The sequence below is a fragment of the Acromyrmex echinatior genome, chromosome 16 (genome assembly GCF_024713525.1).
Source record: "Acromyrmex echinatior isolate Ae372 chromosome 16, ASM2471352v2, whole genome shotgun sequence".
Lineage (NCBI taxonomy): Eukaryota > Metazoa > Arthropoda > Insecta > Hymenoptera > Formicidae > Acromyrmex > Acromyrmex echinatior.
Window position 1 is genome coordinate 7,458,135 of NC_141867.1, and position 17,174 is coordinate 7,475,308.

A 17,174-nucleotide genomic window follows, 5' to 3' on the forward strand; every position below is an offset into this window, starting at 1 on the left:
TTTAGTGACTATTAATAAGGAGGGAGGGAGGACAGAAAGGGGGTTCGATAATTATTAGGTGTTGGAATTAATTCGTAGCGTTTTACAAGTGATGGGAAGTACTTTCATTAATGTATTTTTTAATGCTCATGTGAAATAAATAACATTCTTTCATTAAAAACGCTACGAATTAATTCCAACACCTAATAAAAAACGGTGATATTATCGACAATATAAATTTGCGATTATATTATAGTTGCAGTCAAATGTTTTGTGAAACGTTTGGTAGATTCTAATTAAAAAAAAGAATTTTACAAATTTCCTTAAAATTACTTTAAATAAAATATCCTACCCATTATACGATCAAAAAATATATAGTCAATAAGTAAATTATAAGATACCGACAGTAGATAAATTATCGACTGCCACTAATGTCATCGCACATTTATCGAGCGTAGTACAAATGGTCAATCGTTTTAATTTCTGTATTCACCAGCTGGTAGCGCTAGTTGCACTTGACAATCCCCCGGATCACTGACACTGACAATCCACCATCTGCTCCGCTCCTCTTCAGTTCTACTCTCCACTCTCTAGTGTATTTAAGTGTATACAAGTACGTCGTGAACGGAGTCGCTCGCGTAAGGCTGATGGAAGGTGGACTGTCGTGTTGCGTCGAGCGTTGACTTGTAAATCCCCGTCAAGTGTCGAAGACGCGAGAACGAAGCGTCATCGCGCCGCTTCCTGTTGCCTTCACCACCATCGAGTCGGAGTCTCCCCCAAAAGAAGAGCGCATCTGCGTTACATTGGAGCGCGTCTGCGGAAGCGGGCGGCAAAAGCGGGACGCGCGTCCTACGGATCTTACGATTCGTTGATCCGTACATCGTTCGCGGAACGGTGTTCCAGCTGCAGCTGACATTCCGCGTCGAAACGCCGCGCCGTGCGTGGCGTCATTCGAATCGTCGCTAGAATCTCGTGTTTTCGTTACTCCCGTCCCATTTCGATCCGGGCAAAATGGGGACGTTTTGCTACAACTTCTCCAAGTACTCGCTGGCGGCCATAAGCCTCGTGTTTTTGGTGAGTCCACTCCACACGTCTGTCTCAGTCTCAGATCGATATGTAAATTTCCCTCCACTCGCACCCGGGCGATTTAATTTGTTCTTATCCTTAATTCAATTCAATTTTAGGATGTCGATAAACATCCGATCCCCAGGCTGCAAGCAAAACATTTTGCGTTCTTTCTGTAATGTACACATATAATGCACATATAAATTTGGAAAGAGTTATGGAATGATGTTTTTGTCGTGGCTCTTTGCCGTATTATTGCCGATGTCCTTTCGGCAAATCGCTTTTGCCTCGATTCGACATTAATTTTATGATACGCAATTGATAAGCCTAGTTAATGTTACTCCGAGAAGCCTTCACGATTGAATTCATCGCTGTGCCTCTCCTCCCATGATAAAATTTCGTTATATATCTCTGGGAAACCCACAGTAAACACCAACTAATATCAACTAAGTAGGGTAGAGCGGGATTTGAGCTTTTTCTCGCGATAATGTTTCTGAACAGCACATGTTGATTATTTAAAGGTTGCACTTATGCTCTCAAGAAGCAACCATGGTTGTATAATGTAATTATAATGTAATTATATTTCTAAAAAAATCAGTGATTATTCTAAAAAATCAGGGATGCACCGGATTCTAAAATTATGGAATATCGGATATCCGGTGACAAATTCTTTTCTGATATTCGATATCCGGTCGGATATCCGGTAAGACAATTATTCGATCAGATAACGGATATTTCCCCGGATATCCTACCGGATATCTGAAAAAGGCTTCTGTGAAAAAGGAAAAATCGCGGTAATAATTTTCTTTATCTTCCTAACGTGAAAAGAAAAAGAGGAAAGTTGAACTGTACAAGAAATGCAGCTGAAAAGAATAAAATTCTGCATTAATAACAAACTGTCAATACGAAATTTCAACAAGATATAATACCGGACACTACCAGGACACTAATGATATCCAGCTATTCGCTCGGATAGTAAAAAAATGCCGGATACTGGATTTCCTATACATCTCTATAAAAAAACTTAAGTAAAACATAAGCAAGCAAATTGGTCAATCACGATACAACCTTAAGATCATAATATAAGCAGTAACAAATTCAACATGTTGATTTCCTTATTGCTTACGTTTTACTGCTTAAGTTTTTCTGTGTGCTGTGGCCCAACAGTTAAATTGTTGAGTATGAAATTAAAACATTGATGTTACGTTACTGTTAGTTGATGTTTTAGAAAGTTACATCGCAAGGATCCCTGATTTTCCGCGAGATCGAAGTCACAAATACGAATTATGTATCTACGTACGATGGAAATATCGATAATGTCCGAAAACGCGGGCCAGAAATACAAAAAAAAAAAACGAAACGTAAAAAACAACTAAGGAAGAATGATTGAAAGAAGCGAGCGAAAGTTGACGACCGCGCGGTCTTTTCGACGATGGCAGAATATGAATAAATATTGATCGGAACAAAATGGCTCTCGTCAAGACGTCACGCGTTTATCGCGCGATCGACCTTAAAATCAACAATTTCGAAATATTCATCTTAGACGAGCGTGCGTTTAAATATAGTCTCGCAGTCGAAGAGCGCGAGAGCGCGTTTCTTCCTACGAGCCTTCGGCCCACGCTACGGCCCAATTCCTTCCTCTCGCCTCTCCTCGGACAACATTAACGAAGGAGTGCCTTCCGAGAGACGGCTGCACTTTACTCTGACTATATTTGATATAATCGCTATGCAAGCTCATTTAAAGTCTCGTCACGTTTACGACTGCGGCGCAAGAGTTTTGTTGTTTCCTGTTTAATGTGCAATATCTGCTGTGCTTTGTATTCCCAGGATAACTAAATCCTTCGAATACAAGTTGTACATATAAATATATAAATACGTATAATATCCTTGATATTATTCCTTTAATATCCATGAAATATTATTAAAATGTTAATTGATATTAATTATTATATATATGTATATAAGACCGTAATGTGAATTCATAATAAGTAACAAGCTCTTATCGATCTGAGCTGATTTTAATGTTTAAATAATGTTTTGGCACGATTTTATGTACACATTTCAGTTCTGCGCGACTATCATTTTTAGTTTTTACACGCAGTTTTAAATCGAACTGATAATGCGATAGTTTTACAAATTAAAGTAAACATTATTACTGTAACTTTTTATATCCAAAAAATATTATATATCATAATGATATTAAATATTTTTTTTTTCAATAATTATATAATATCAGAAGTTGGGGCATATAATAATTCTATTAATATTAAGGGAATATTATTTAATATTAATAACAGTAAAATATTATTAAAATATTTTCATAAGATTTAATTCTAAGAATACGCCTAAAATACTTAATATTAAATAACATTACACGCTTATATGATGATGATGATCATATAATATTACGGTTAATTATATTATTAGAGCTATAGTTCGAAAATGTAATTTTTTTAGTTTGTGTAGAGATAAAATTAATATATAATATTAAAAGATTTGTATAATATATAAAAAGTTATATGATAATTTTTAATGGACGATTGTACACTAAAAAGGTAGATGTTACTTTAATACGTAAATATTAGTTTACGTAATTATGAATCATGAAATAAAAAGATAACAATATTAATTTCTGATATGACAAATTCAAAAAATATAAATAAATGACAAATGAACAATTGGAAATTGGCCCAGCGAACGATGCGTAATTAGCTTTAAAAAGTTTTATCTTACATAATAAAATTGAGTAAATTGTACATGTTTCGACTAGTATTCTAGCCTTCTTCAGCAAATAGAGACTCTTAACAACGATAGTTATAGTTGAACAAATGAGTTGTTACAATAAGTGACATTAATTCAGTCATAATCACTGTGCGGTAATCATTCCTCCATTAAAGAGACGATCTCATCAGTCACAAGGCTGGATGGTTAAAAATGACTAAAATCCTACAATGAACCTCTGAACATAATTCACGTATCAATATAGATTTCATCGCGTGTCATAATATTTCTGTCAAGATGTTAATACTGTAGTAAAATTTTTTAGTATAATTAATTTTTTTAGTATAATCAATCATGTTAAAGAATCACTAAGTGCTAATTGGTTAGTTTTTTCTGCTGAATGCAGTCTATATTTAGTAACATTGTCTTTTTCTACAATAACCGTGTCAATTCGTTCAGACATACTTTCTGCTACGTTTTAAGTAATTTATTTTGATTGCTTTACTATTATATATGATACCTATACATATATGATACCTATGACATTTGTTGGTGATACGTTTCTTGGAAATTGTCCTTTTCATTAATTCATAAAGATTTTCGATGGGGTTGATTAAATAGCATATCTGAGAGATAGTGTTACCTAGTAGATTAAAAATTTGTAAATGTCAATATTTCATAAAAAAAATAATAACACAGTATTACTATATTTTTTATTAAAAAATTAATTACAACTTTAATGTAAAATCGTTAATTTGTACCGGTTCTAATAATTTGGCTATCTAATGTAAATATTTGATGACATTTAAATATTTTATAACTGATATTGGAAATGACAAAATCTGCTGTAGTCTATTGCGTCGACATTAGATAATTCTATTGACAGAATACGAGTTTAATGTGGACGCAACTGATGCCAATCTATCGCGTTCTTCCGCTTCAATCTGCTATTTAACGTCCCAGTAAGCAAACTGCTCGCCAATAATGTGCCAACGAATTGGTAGCATATTTATTCAGATATTGTAACAAATCCAAATTATTCAGATATTGTATCATTTATTTTCGCGTTAAGTTTATGTTTTGTTCGGCAGAACTTGCAGATGTATTCTAAAGGCAGATTATTACCGGCTAAAATCGACTAAAATCTGTTATTTTGTAAACATTTAAACAGGATGTTCAATGTATCATAATTTAAACGATTATGAAAGATAGATTTCCCTTGGTTACTGTACTCCATTCCTATTCTGTTGATACATTTCTACCGGTGTTTTGCTGGCAAAATTTATGATGACAGACATTGTGTAAGATCTATTCTTAACAGATTTAAGCTATTAAACAGCTAGCATTCAATGTTCTTGAAATATTTATAAAATATTCATAAAGTCTTAAAATAACATTTCAAGAATATTCTTGTATATTCCGAAATATTTACAGAATGTAGAAACAATATTTAAGTGATCGAAAATATTTTATCCATACCATTATATGTTTTCATAGGATATTATCACATATATATTTTTAATAATTATAATTCTTTCAAGAATACTAGGTCTTCCTTAAATTCATTTTTAAATAGAACTAAATGAAATTGTACTGTCAATAAACATTTTATTTATTTTTACTTTGAAGCCAAATTTTGAGATTAATCTTCACGAATGAAATGCTGTGCCTTTATTCCATTCTAAATGGTTTTTGTTTATGAGAAATACTTCACTATATCCATCTGTCAAAACGGGGATACGTATTATTCGCGTGATTGATTTCAATTATATAGATATTGACATACAAGAAATGTTGATAATATTCTGAACGTAACATTTGAACATTCTATGAAAACTCTTTTACTGTTCCGGAACGTTTGAAATATAAATCGAACATTTTATGAATATTTATGAATATTTTATTTGAGTTAACTTTGTCAAGGCTGTCGCATACATTTTCCATAACAATAATCCTAAGACATACTCTAAGAATTAGTTAATCACAGTCAAAAATTATAAAGAATTTTCAATTATTATTAGCTAATTTTTACGGTATGTCTTACAGAGGTTCTACAATGGTTGCGTTCAGCAGAACATAACAGTTTTAATAAGTTTTTAATAACAGTTTTGTAACAGCTTTGTGATTGTCTGCAGAGATAGGACCACTCATCTAAATCTAAAAAAAATAATTCAATCAGCATGAAGAAAACTTCCCACAGTTGCAAAATAAACGTTCTGCTGAATGCAGTTATTGAGTCGATAGGCAAAAGTCCTAAGCGGTCCTAAGTCTTAATCGAAGTTGGCCAATAGTCAACTTGTATGTACGACTAAGGTTCTACTCTAAAGCCTATTCTACAATAGGATTACAAGCCGTAAAACTGACCAATCACAGTTGAATATGACAAAAATAATCTACTATGATTGATTAATTTCTTACAGCTTATGGTTTGCGATTTTATTGTAGAATCTTTCTAGGATTTATAGAAGTTTTCGACTGGTTAAGATTTTTGATTATCGACTATCCATTCATTGTAGAACCCCCAATACAATTAAGATTACGAAAAATATATGTAGCCGTCAGGGTTTTGCGTGTTGGGGTGTTAAAATGGATAGTATTAAAATGGAGAGAATGTCGGAAATCATCAAGATTGCTCTGGATAGTCGAGGTTGATATTAACTCTGATATTAGCGGGATGGAATCCGTTTCTGATTCATCGAATCGTTTTTAGTTGTTGCGCGTGCTCTTACATCAACTCTCGCGTTATAACGAGAACTTCTATTCTCGCCATGCAACGAATGAGAGGAGGCATGAGGAATCATCCCTCCTTTTCCATTTTAAAGCCATGCTTACATATTAAAATAGAAGTTTTGTGGTGTTCAAAGAAGCTTTGACTTTTTTTTTTCGATTAGAAAAGATTTGTATGTTTTCTTATATATTTTTGTTCGTATCTATTATTTATACTAGCTGATCGATTAACTCGCAGAGCGCTCGAGAATAATGTTGGCACTTTGAACGCCAAGGACGTTTCTTCTTTCTCCTTCCCTTTAATTCGTGAACCCACGTCTAGTATCCAATATTGAAAGAGACATGGCAAGGAAACCCAGCGATAATCCGTACGCTTAAATGGAAGCTGCCACATCTGGTGGACAGACAATTTCTTTGTAAATGTCCCGTACTTCTCCTTCGGTTCATAAAGTAGCTAGTTAAGCTCTCTCATTCTGTAACATCGATTCTCGCGCGAATGCTTGAAAACCCCTTTGTGGACCGGTTCACTATTTTGCAACTTTGTCATTCGTTAATTTGGATTTGCCATTTTACATTTCAGAAAACGTTCATAATTCGATGAAAAAAATTGTACAATAAAAAATGGAAATTTCTTGTAAAGGTAAAGATTAACTCTTTAGAATCGCGTTAATGAAATTGAGAAATAAAATTTGGCCACAAAAATGATAAATGATATGGCAAAATGTTTGGCTCATATTACTCGATTTATTTAAAAAATGTTGACACGATAGGCATCTTTCACTGGCGGATTTGGATTCAGCGACCTTGAATTTATTAAGAAATACTGTTCTCCCTGTTCGCCACAGGAAAAAAACAAATTTTGTCAGACAGTGTAATCGAAGCTGCGTCTAAATTGAATATACATGAACAAATGTGAACCTTCGTCGAAAAATATATAATAAAGAATAACGCTAATCATGTCCTTTCTTTATATCTTTTACAGATCATCTCGGTAACAGTGATTACCATGGTAGCATGTATGTTATCGGACAGAACGTATTTAGTATCGATCGCTGAAGAAGGAAATAACTACGAAGCAGGCTTATACATTCTGCTCTTCACCGGAATTCTTATGCTCATCGTCTCTATTTTGGGCTGGTGTAGTGCTTTGAAGCTTTTTCGATATTGTTTAGCCACTTTTATAAGCATCATGCTTGTTATCGTTGTCGCACAAATTGCATTTGCAGGATGGCTTTACGCTCATAAAGATCGTTTGGACGAATTGGTGCGATCTTCCGTGATAAACACTGTTAAGGTAATTTCCCTTTTAATTATAAGATGTTTATTGTACGCTAAATTCAACAATTCCACGAAGTGATTCTTGAACATTGTTATTATGATAATATGTTATGAAAATAAGCATGTCCTATTATTTTCGTAGGATGAATATGGTGAGATACAATGTCGCACGCAAATCATGGATACAATTCAATCCACTCTTGAATGCTGCGGAGCCAATGGACCTGAAGATTGGGCCGGCAGCAAATATGGAAAGCAAGATTCTTCTCAATTACGTCTCAATTTTGGTGTTTCAAATGCTGAAAACATATTCAGAATACCAAAATCCTGCTGCAAAGATACGGATAGCACCGCCTGCAATCAAGGACGTCAGATGAAAGTTGCCGGAGTCGTGAGCTCTGCGATCTACAATGAGGTAATGCTTGTTTTTATATTGCTATATTAATTAATTAATTAATTTGCTATTTAATCTTATGCTTAGCTTTATTGTATTACGTGTAGTGTAGTGTATAAGTAAAAAAATTTGTTGTAGGGATGTATGGAAAAATTGGTTACTACACTGAAGACGCAGACTTATCATTTTATGGGTGCAGCGGTACTGGTTTTAGCCCTAGAAATCATTAGTCTAATACTCGCTTTAATTTGCTGTTACAAAGGCGGATCGTCAGATAGATACAAAGCTTAAACTGATTTCATCGCGCGTATCATGTAAGAATTTTTCCTCTTCTACTGAATGTCCCACAATAACAGCGTAATACCAAAAATAATCAAACTTTTGTTTTTGTGCCAACACCAGTTTTTTTGTTTTGGATACTTGGTAAATTGTATCTTATGTTCGGCCATGTAAGACAAACGAGATGTTTATCTTATTTTTACATAATACATTTAATAAGTAACCGATTCTTATACTGTGTTTTATTATTACATGTACAAATTGGTATGCGTTATTTTGGGACCAATTCAAGATCTGACTCACATAATAACATTATATTTTATTATTACTATTTTGTAAATAACTGGATATATCTCTTTTAACATATAGAGAATTTGTGTATTTTATAAAATTGATTTTTACAATTTACATACGCACACAAATGACTCATACTTGCAAGAGTGATATTTAATTTTTTGATTGATCTGTCTTAAAGAGGTACAAAGATATGACAGGTATTAAATTAAAATGTATAATTGTATGAAATTTTTATCGACATGCATATATAAATTTCGAAAGAAAATTATATCTCTATACAAATCACTATTAAATCGAAAAGATAATCAGATGTTTCATAATTGTTTGCATCAATTTGAGCAGACATATGTGTAACTTGTATAAGATACATATATGTATATATTATATATATATATATAAATATATATACTTATATAATAACTTATATATATAATATATACATATAATAAATATATAAATGTATATCATAAATACAAGTATAATTATAAATACATATTATACATATATATTTATGTATATATACATATAAGCCTTCAAAAATTTGAGAGTGACAGCAGGACTGTAGGAAGAAGTCTGATTAGATAAATGCTTCCTAAAAATAATTTTAAATGCACTCTGATTCTGAATTTTATTGATTTATTTTTTTTTTATTATAAATAGTATTTTACATTGGCGATTATTAAATTTGACTATTATCTCGGACTATCTTTGTGTTCCAAATTTCTTGTACTGAAAATTTATAGTTTACGTTACGTCCACTATAGATTTTCATTACTAGCAATTTTGGAACACAGCCTATATTTATATCTGCATATCTTATACGATGATATACTGAAAAAGAATCTTGATTTTTTTTTTATAAATGTAGAAGAATTTAGATGCGAATTTATATACGGGCACTCGATTTTTCTGATTACTGCCAAATGCTCTTCTATATAAATATATATATATATATATATATATATATATATATATGTATATATATTTCGAGTTTAAAGACTTTTGTATATAAGCATTTAACATCTTTCACAAAGTACCTACGCAGCTAGGGTTTCTTCGGGCCAAAGTAGAAAACCAAACTAACGCATTGCGTTGATATAAAGTGAAAATTATTATATTTTAAATTGCATAATGAGTATTAGAAATATTATTTCTATGATAAAAAGTATATTTTGTGTTGCATCTGATATTTATAATTGAGCGCGTTTATAATATTTCGCATTAAGTTGCTGATATTTTTTTTATTTTAAGTTTACTGTTAACAGATTAAAAGCCATTTTTCTTGACTAATCTTAATTAGGAATGTAGAGCTTAACGATCTGAGTATAGGAATCTCGAGACATTGAACGATAAATATCATTTATCGTGTCTTATACGGACTAACGTTTTCTTAGCGTTAATCTTACAAATCAAAATAGAAAAAGAACATGCACCTACTAATGATACAATCAATCTAGTACTTTAACTTTCTGCAGAGCGGTCGTCATAGTGTCTAGTCTGTAAACAATTAATGTTAACTTATCGATCTACTTGCTTTATCTCACGGATATATGATATATTTTATATATTATTTTTTATATACATATAATAATAATTTTTTATAGATTCTATACTATAGTAATAATTGTTACCACCAATTTACAAAAAAAATCTATTACTACTTATAGAGTTTACATACATAATGGTAATATGTTCGATTTTATATAAATTACATTAATGCGACAAATGATTACACCAAGGCCATTGCTTTTGCAAGTAACGTTTTATCATATTTTTATGACGCTGCTAAATCTAAATAAGTCTTCGAATGTTTATATCTGACGTGCTATATGTAATTCTTGATTTTATTGATATAGCGTATATGTATATTGTTTGCATGCAATGACGTATAAAAATTAATATTTTTAAACGTCGATATATAATATAATGCGCTATCCTTAATGTGCTTTATTAATTAAGATTTTTGTGGAAATTTTATTCCACATGGTCGAATAGTGATCAAGTTTTCATTGGAATCGAACTTTTTGGAAATTCTTTTAAGCATCTTGGCAATTACAACTGAAAATTCGAATAAGTAAAACAAAATATTTAGGAACTGATAGAGTTCATGATCGACCAAATTTAATATTAAATCATTAAACACGAAAAAAGTTGATAGAGAACAATATAAAAATTCTATCATTTTAAATATGGAATCTGTGGTTCATGAATTCACTAATTTAAATCAAATCTTATAGAAATCTCATACAAATTTTATAGAATCCGATAAAACGATTTAAGATTTATGTTCGATCAATCATGATACTCACGAAGTCGACAAAGAAAATGATATAAACTTATAAAAAATGATACAAATTGATAGAAATCCTATTGTTCTCAATCGTTCTCTATTACTTTTTTACCAGGGGATATTCCGCCGTTAAAAAAAATAAAATTAGTAATGATGTCATCGATGTTATATAAAAGTTGTAATGCAAGTATAATTATTGCATGTATATGTAAAAATACGAGACGTGTAACAGCGTGTAATAGCAATACATATGTTGACTAAAAATCATACATATTTCTTCGATTCCGCATAATAGTACTTGTACACCTGCACAAAAATACATACATCTAATTCTCATGCATTCTCGATCGGGCTGTTCTATTTCGACGTTACTTTACAAGTTTATTTTCTAACGTGGATTACATTTTTACAACCTTTAGATGCTGTCTGACGTTTCGTAGAGAAGATAAAAATATTAGAGATAAGTGTCTAGAAGTGTAAAATTGTACTGTACGAAAAAAATTAGTATCGATGCGTATAGGAGTAAAGCACCTTTCTCACTCGCTTACGCGATAACTATATGTACCTATAATTTACTTGTGTTTTGTGCATTGTGAAATTAAAGTAATTATTCCCCGAACAAACTTCCATTCTGCATTCAGTATATGCAGTTTTCCATGAATAAAAATATACTCGTACACCTACAAATGAGTTTTTATCATTATGTAATTAAAATTAGCTCATGGCTAATATATAATAAGTAAGTTATATCATAACTGACTTTATTTTTAGTTTTTATTATATCTTCTTTTTTCTGTGTATATGTTTTTCTTTAATATAAATACTAAAATCAGGTTATAATATCATAGTCACGAGGATATTTTTCTTGAACGTTTTCCAGAAGCAAAATGCAGAAATAAAATTATAATTTTTTAATCGCAATCTCTTTCTGATTGCAATCTCAGTGGAAAGAATTCTCATATGTCATGATATTTAAAAAATTTTAAATTTGATGTTTTCTGAAAAATATAATATCTTGAACTTATTCTGATTTTTTTCTTAAATTATAGAATGAAAAAATCTTGGAGATTTTTAAATATTTCAGAGTTTACATATTCAAAAAATTTTATTATAGAAAAGATGTAGCAGTTCTGTTGAAAAATGTTCCATAATTCATATAAAAAACTCGAGCAATTTTTTAAAAAATTATGCAAAAGTTTTGAAATATTATATAAAAATTTATAAGAGAGAGAGAGAGAGAGAGAGAGAGAGAGAGAGAGAGAGAGAGAGAGAGAGAATGAAATATAAAAGAAGGAAATAATAGCGCGTAATGAAACAATTCCAGAGTTAATTCCGACAATAAGCGGGAGAGACATAATTGAAGTCTTTATTAAACTCCGTTCAAGGTGTACTCTGCACAGTCGAAGTGAAACGAGCGTCTCTAACTGCGGTTTCCCATTGCCAGCCCTCGCGAGTTGTTAATGACGACGGTGCGAAGCGAAGCGGAGCAAACGGAGTGAGCGAAGTGGACGACCACGGTTACCAAGGAAGGAGAAAGGAAGGATCGGAAGGAGGTGATGTTAGAGAAGGAAGATGTTACGCTGCTAGCGAGCGGAGAGAATGAGACTGACTGCTCGAGGAGAAGTGGAGGGGCAGGTCTCGCTCGGTAAGCACCTGGGGCCCGCAAAGGGGCCCAGGAGGGAAGCGGGACCACAGGTGCGGTCGGGATGAAGCACGGCCGTGCAATGTGATGCGGTCCGTCGCGTCGTGACGTGGAGAACAGGAGCCGCTCTTGCGCTTCCTACCTTCCTCGCGGAGTCTCCTCTCGAGTGTCTCTGCGGATCTCGCGCGTCTCGCTGCTTCCGGAAACTTGAGATCGTGAACAAAATTAATTATTCCTCGAGGACCTCGAAAAAAATTACGTATACATAAATATATATCAGTGCGACCTACCGAAAAGAGGTGGGTCTGATCGAATCTTTTCCTCCTGCGGAACAAACGAGATATATAGCTCGACAGTGCATTCCTGGGACGGAGCGCACTCGGGGGTCCCCCGAGTCTCTCCCTCCCTCTCTCACTTTTTCTCTCTGTTCTTTTCGTCACGCGGACGGAATGGTAAGTGGTACCTCTTTCAACAGGTAAAAATTTTCTATATGATGCTTGATTTCTCTTGACAAAAAAGTCGAGAAGTTTGATGAATGCGTAACCGGATATCGAGATATCATTTTCGACAAAATGCCCCATCAGTAAAACGAAACGACGTTCTTTCGTGATGCGTTCTAGCAATTAATTAACTAACACATTAATTAAAAAATAAGACATCAATTATGTGTACATATATTGTACTGAAATTATTAAGCTCTGTTTGAAAATCACGATAGATTGATGATGAGTCAGTCGACTGAATAATTTGTTCGAGTCGCCTTCCGTTTGCTTAAGATTATCGAACTATAATTTCGAAGCAATCGCTTTCTCTCAATGCCAACACTGACTAAGTAAGCGTGCCATGGCCATCTCGTGCTGCGTGATCAAACACACTCGTACGTGTTCTAAGATATCCGAAAGAGTCTCGGAAGACGGTTCTATCCTCCACTCGACATCATTTGTCGCGTGGGTGAGCCAGTTTAATGTTTTTCAAGTCGATACGACTCGGTTATTTTGAAGCTTCAAACTGCCGAGAAATACGACAACTATTTAGTTGCATTTAGATAACTTAAAAAATTATCTATATAGATAAAATCACACGTAAATTAATATGTCTTTGATAAGATATGTATAAAGATAATTTTATTTTAAATTTAGTTAGTAAAAGGTGTAATTGAAGTCGTTTAACGTAGATAATTTTAAGATAATATCGCTTTTACGTGACTTTTAAGTAGTGAAATAATTTAGGATGTAAAAAATATATTCATATTTTTAAATATATTTATATTTTTATTTAAAAATATATATATATGTGTATACTTTCATAAATATAAATAAAAATATATTTAAAAAGTATATATGTGTGTGTGTGTGTGTGTGTGTGTGTGTGTGTGTGTGTGTGTGTGTGATAAGTTTAAACCCAAATATAGCATGTTTATATATATTCGAAGATATATATATATATATATATATATATATATATATATATATATATACATTTGCGAAAAAATTATTGTAATCTTTTAAAGTCGATTTTTTAAATTATAATTATAATCTTAAATAACTTACATGTTAAATAAGAAAATGTATATAACAGTACAAAAATATTATTGATTGTAAGCGTAGCTTACATATAGCGTTTCGCTATAATCAGTTTTTCTGTGATAGCAATTTCATATTTATAGAGAGGTTCATTGAATAAACTGCAGTGTGATAATATCCTAATTGAATAAATAAGAAAGTAAAAGAGTAAAAGACAGTAGATCGAAGTTTATCGAAAAATGAAACAATCTAGTTTTAATTCATTATATATGTTTTATGAACACTTGTTATTTCAGCAACTATATATATATATATATATAAGATGAATTTTTCATCTAGATCTTTATATAGATAATTTTATCTAGATATCAGCAAACATTGATGACAAGGCTATATTCCATACTAACACAATTGTGTAAACACGATCAAAAATCTCGGTTGTCCTCTCGATTGTCCTCTCTGTCTTTCTCTTAGATTTTACGAAGAAAATAATAAATTACTTATTCAAATTAATTTAAATAATTAATTTGATTTGTATTTTAGTAAGAGTGTATAAATTTATTAAATTTTAATATAATTGCATTGTAATTTTAATATAAATTATATTAAATAATAATAATAAATTTATATTACAATTTTGTACATAGATTGGAAGCACAACGCGTGAAGGTCTTCTCGGCCAACGTTTGATCAGTCGTGCATAAGTGTAACGGCGAAATCCTTTCGAGAGTACGTTCTTAGCGAAATCATTGATCGCGATGAGGACCATCGTTTTCAGTTTAACATTTTTCTTGATATCGGTGTCGATCGCTGGATCAATCAATGACTGCGAGGATCCCAATTTTCACTCTTTGGAGACGCCAGAGTCATCCAAATTGGAGTGTGGTCCAGCTTTCAAGAACCGCTGTCGCTGTTTCCGAACGTGCTATGACGGTCACCATCAGTACGTCGTGAATTGTACGGGAAGTGGATTTCAGGATACATCCCCACTGGCGCATCTGCCTAATGAGACGCAAGTGCGTAGACACTTATCGTGACCAAAGTCCGCGGACGACTCTATTACATCACGATATTAACACGACAATGTATTAATACACACGCAGGTACTCATCTTTACGGGGAACGAATTAGAGGAGCTGCCCTGGAACGTGTTCGGCACTTTGGACAGCCTACCGTATCTGAGGGTGATCGACATGTCGAATAACAAGATACGCGAGATACGCGGCAAGGCTTATCACCATGTGCAGCACGTGGAACGTCTTATACTGGACTTCAATGAGCTCTCGTTGGATCCCGCGAGGAATCATCCGAGAGTGTTCTCCAATTTCATTTCTCTTCTAGAGCTGCATCTGACCGACGCCTTCGAAGACGGTCCACCGAGGAACCTGGCGTCGACGCTCCACGATATCTTTGTAAACAGGTAAACTCAGAAGAATACATAGTGGCAACTATAAAGACGATATCTATACTATACAAGTTTTCTATATGTAGAATTTCTGCATCATTTTTTTATTTATAATTTTTCTTCCTTTTTTAATAAAAGTTAATTATTCAAAAAATCTTTCCTAGCAACCTCACACAGCTGATAAAACTTCATCTCGAACAGAACGAGATCTCGGAGTTTCGAGATGTCAATGTATTCTGTGATCTACCAAATCTTCTTGATCTTCATCTCGGCGATAACGATCTGAACGCGCTGCACTTTAATTTGTCGTGCTTGCACAATCTGCGCTTCTTGGATTTACGACGAAACAAATTCACAAGAATTCTCGAGCGCGATCTCCACATCATGGACAATCTCGCCAAGCACGATCGAAACGTAACTGTGGATTTTTCTGTCAATCCTTTCGAATGTTCCTGCAAGCTCAATCCATTCATCAAATGGATAAAGAAGACGAAAGTGTTTATCCGAAACAAAGCCAACTTACAATGTTATAAAGGTATTAATTATGGATAAACAAGGTTTTTTTTTAAGAAAACGGAAAGAATCTTACAGTAATTGTATGGAAAATTAGATTCCGATAAATTGAGTTGGTTTTATTACATAATGATAGCTTATATAATTTGATGAAAGATGTGATTATCAACTTTAATAATAGATAATTATTGAACTATTATTTTGAGCTATTTTTATTAAAGATGTAAAATTGTGATGTGCAATGTCATCTAACATTATTTTATATCTTCTACGTAACATTAACAACTAGGTTTTTTTTTTTATTAAGAGCATCAATATATAGCATTAATTTTATTTTATATATAATAATATTTATCGTAAAATTAAAATTAAATGAGACATACATTTAGAAGGATTTACAGAACGTAATTAAAGCTTTGTCAGATATCTATTAGACACAAGTTTTAAGTCTCTGATAAAGCAAAAATTGTCTATTATCAAATTTGATGTCTATGACATCTCCTATTTACTAGATTATGAGCTATTAATCATATGTGAAAATAAACTTATTTTATTGGGACCTAATTGTCCAATACAATTAATGTGGGATCCTTTTTTATATTTTCTTCTCTTTATTAGGTAATGTAAGCTACGATTTCCACGAAACAAAGAATTGCGCTCCAAAGCTCCTAGTTTCCACTCGGCGAGGAACTACGGTGGTGCTTTGCTTCCTCTCAATGGTGCTGATTGCCCTGGTGTGCGCTTTAGTCTATCTACAAAGGACAATGCTTCAGAAAAAAATTGAGCCGGTGCTCGATTCGGTCAGCAAGAGGGTGCGGTACACCTCAATAGCGAATGGTGATACTCGCGAGGATGTGTGAACGTAGAAACAGAAGAGAATCTGCGAAACGATAAGTTTTTGCTTATCGAACGATATCGAATTGTGATTAATGCTATTTAGTATTCAATTTAACATTACATGTAATCCGTTTATAAATAAATATTATTTATTACAACATCCCTAAAATTTATTTCTTAAGGATACACAAAGAACGATTTGTTAAAATATATAAAAATTAGAT

General features: G+C 32.6%; 2 protein-coding genes across 4 annotated transcripts; both read left to right on the forward strand.

The window, feature by feature from the left end:
* The first annotated feature begins 421 nt into the window (after positions 1 to 421).
* LOC105148937 (CD9 antigen) lies at positions 422 to 14,964 on the forward strand. 3 transcript variants are annotated; one of them, XM_087414836.1, is made up of 5 exons: positions 422 to 1,053; positions 7,475 to 7,786; positions 7,913 to 8,185; positions 8,303 to 8,478; positions 14,843 to 14,964. In XM_087414836.1, exons 1-4 carry the CDS (start codon positions 991 to 993, stop codon positions 8,453 to 8,455), a joined length of 801 nt encoding a protein of 266 aa, XP_087270962.1. In that variant the 5' UTR covers positions 422 to 990; the 3' UTR covers positions 8,456 to 8,478; positions 14,843 to 14,964. The 3 variants fall into 3 exon arrangements, with proteins under 3 accessions (XP_087270962.1, XP_011059302.1, XP_011059301.1); XM_011061000.2 differs by lacking the exon at positions 14,843 to 14,964 and adding an exon at positions 12,416 to 12,475; XM_011060999.2 differs by lacking the exon at positions 14,843 to 14,964 and having other exon boundaries at positions 426 to 1,053; positions 8,303 to 11,717.
* On the forward strand, positions 14,954 to 17,110 carry LOC105148939 (trophoblast glycoprotein). The gene is made up of 4 exons (XM_011061002.2): positions 14,954 to 15,211; positions 15,299 to 15,615; positions 15,765 to 16,135; positions 16,732 to 17,110. The coding sequence occupies exons 1-4, from the start codon at positions 14,954 to 14,956 to the stop codon at positions 16,971 to 16,973; spliced, it is 1,188 nt and encodes a 395-aa protein (XP_011059304.1). The 3' UTR covers positions 16,974 to 17,110.
* The last annotated feature ends 64 nt before the right edge of the window (positions 17,111 to 17,174 follow it).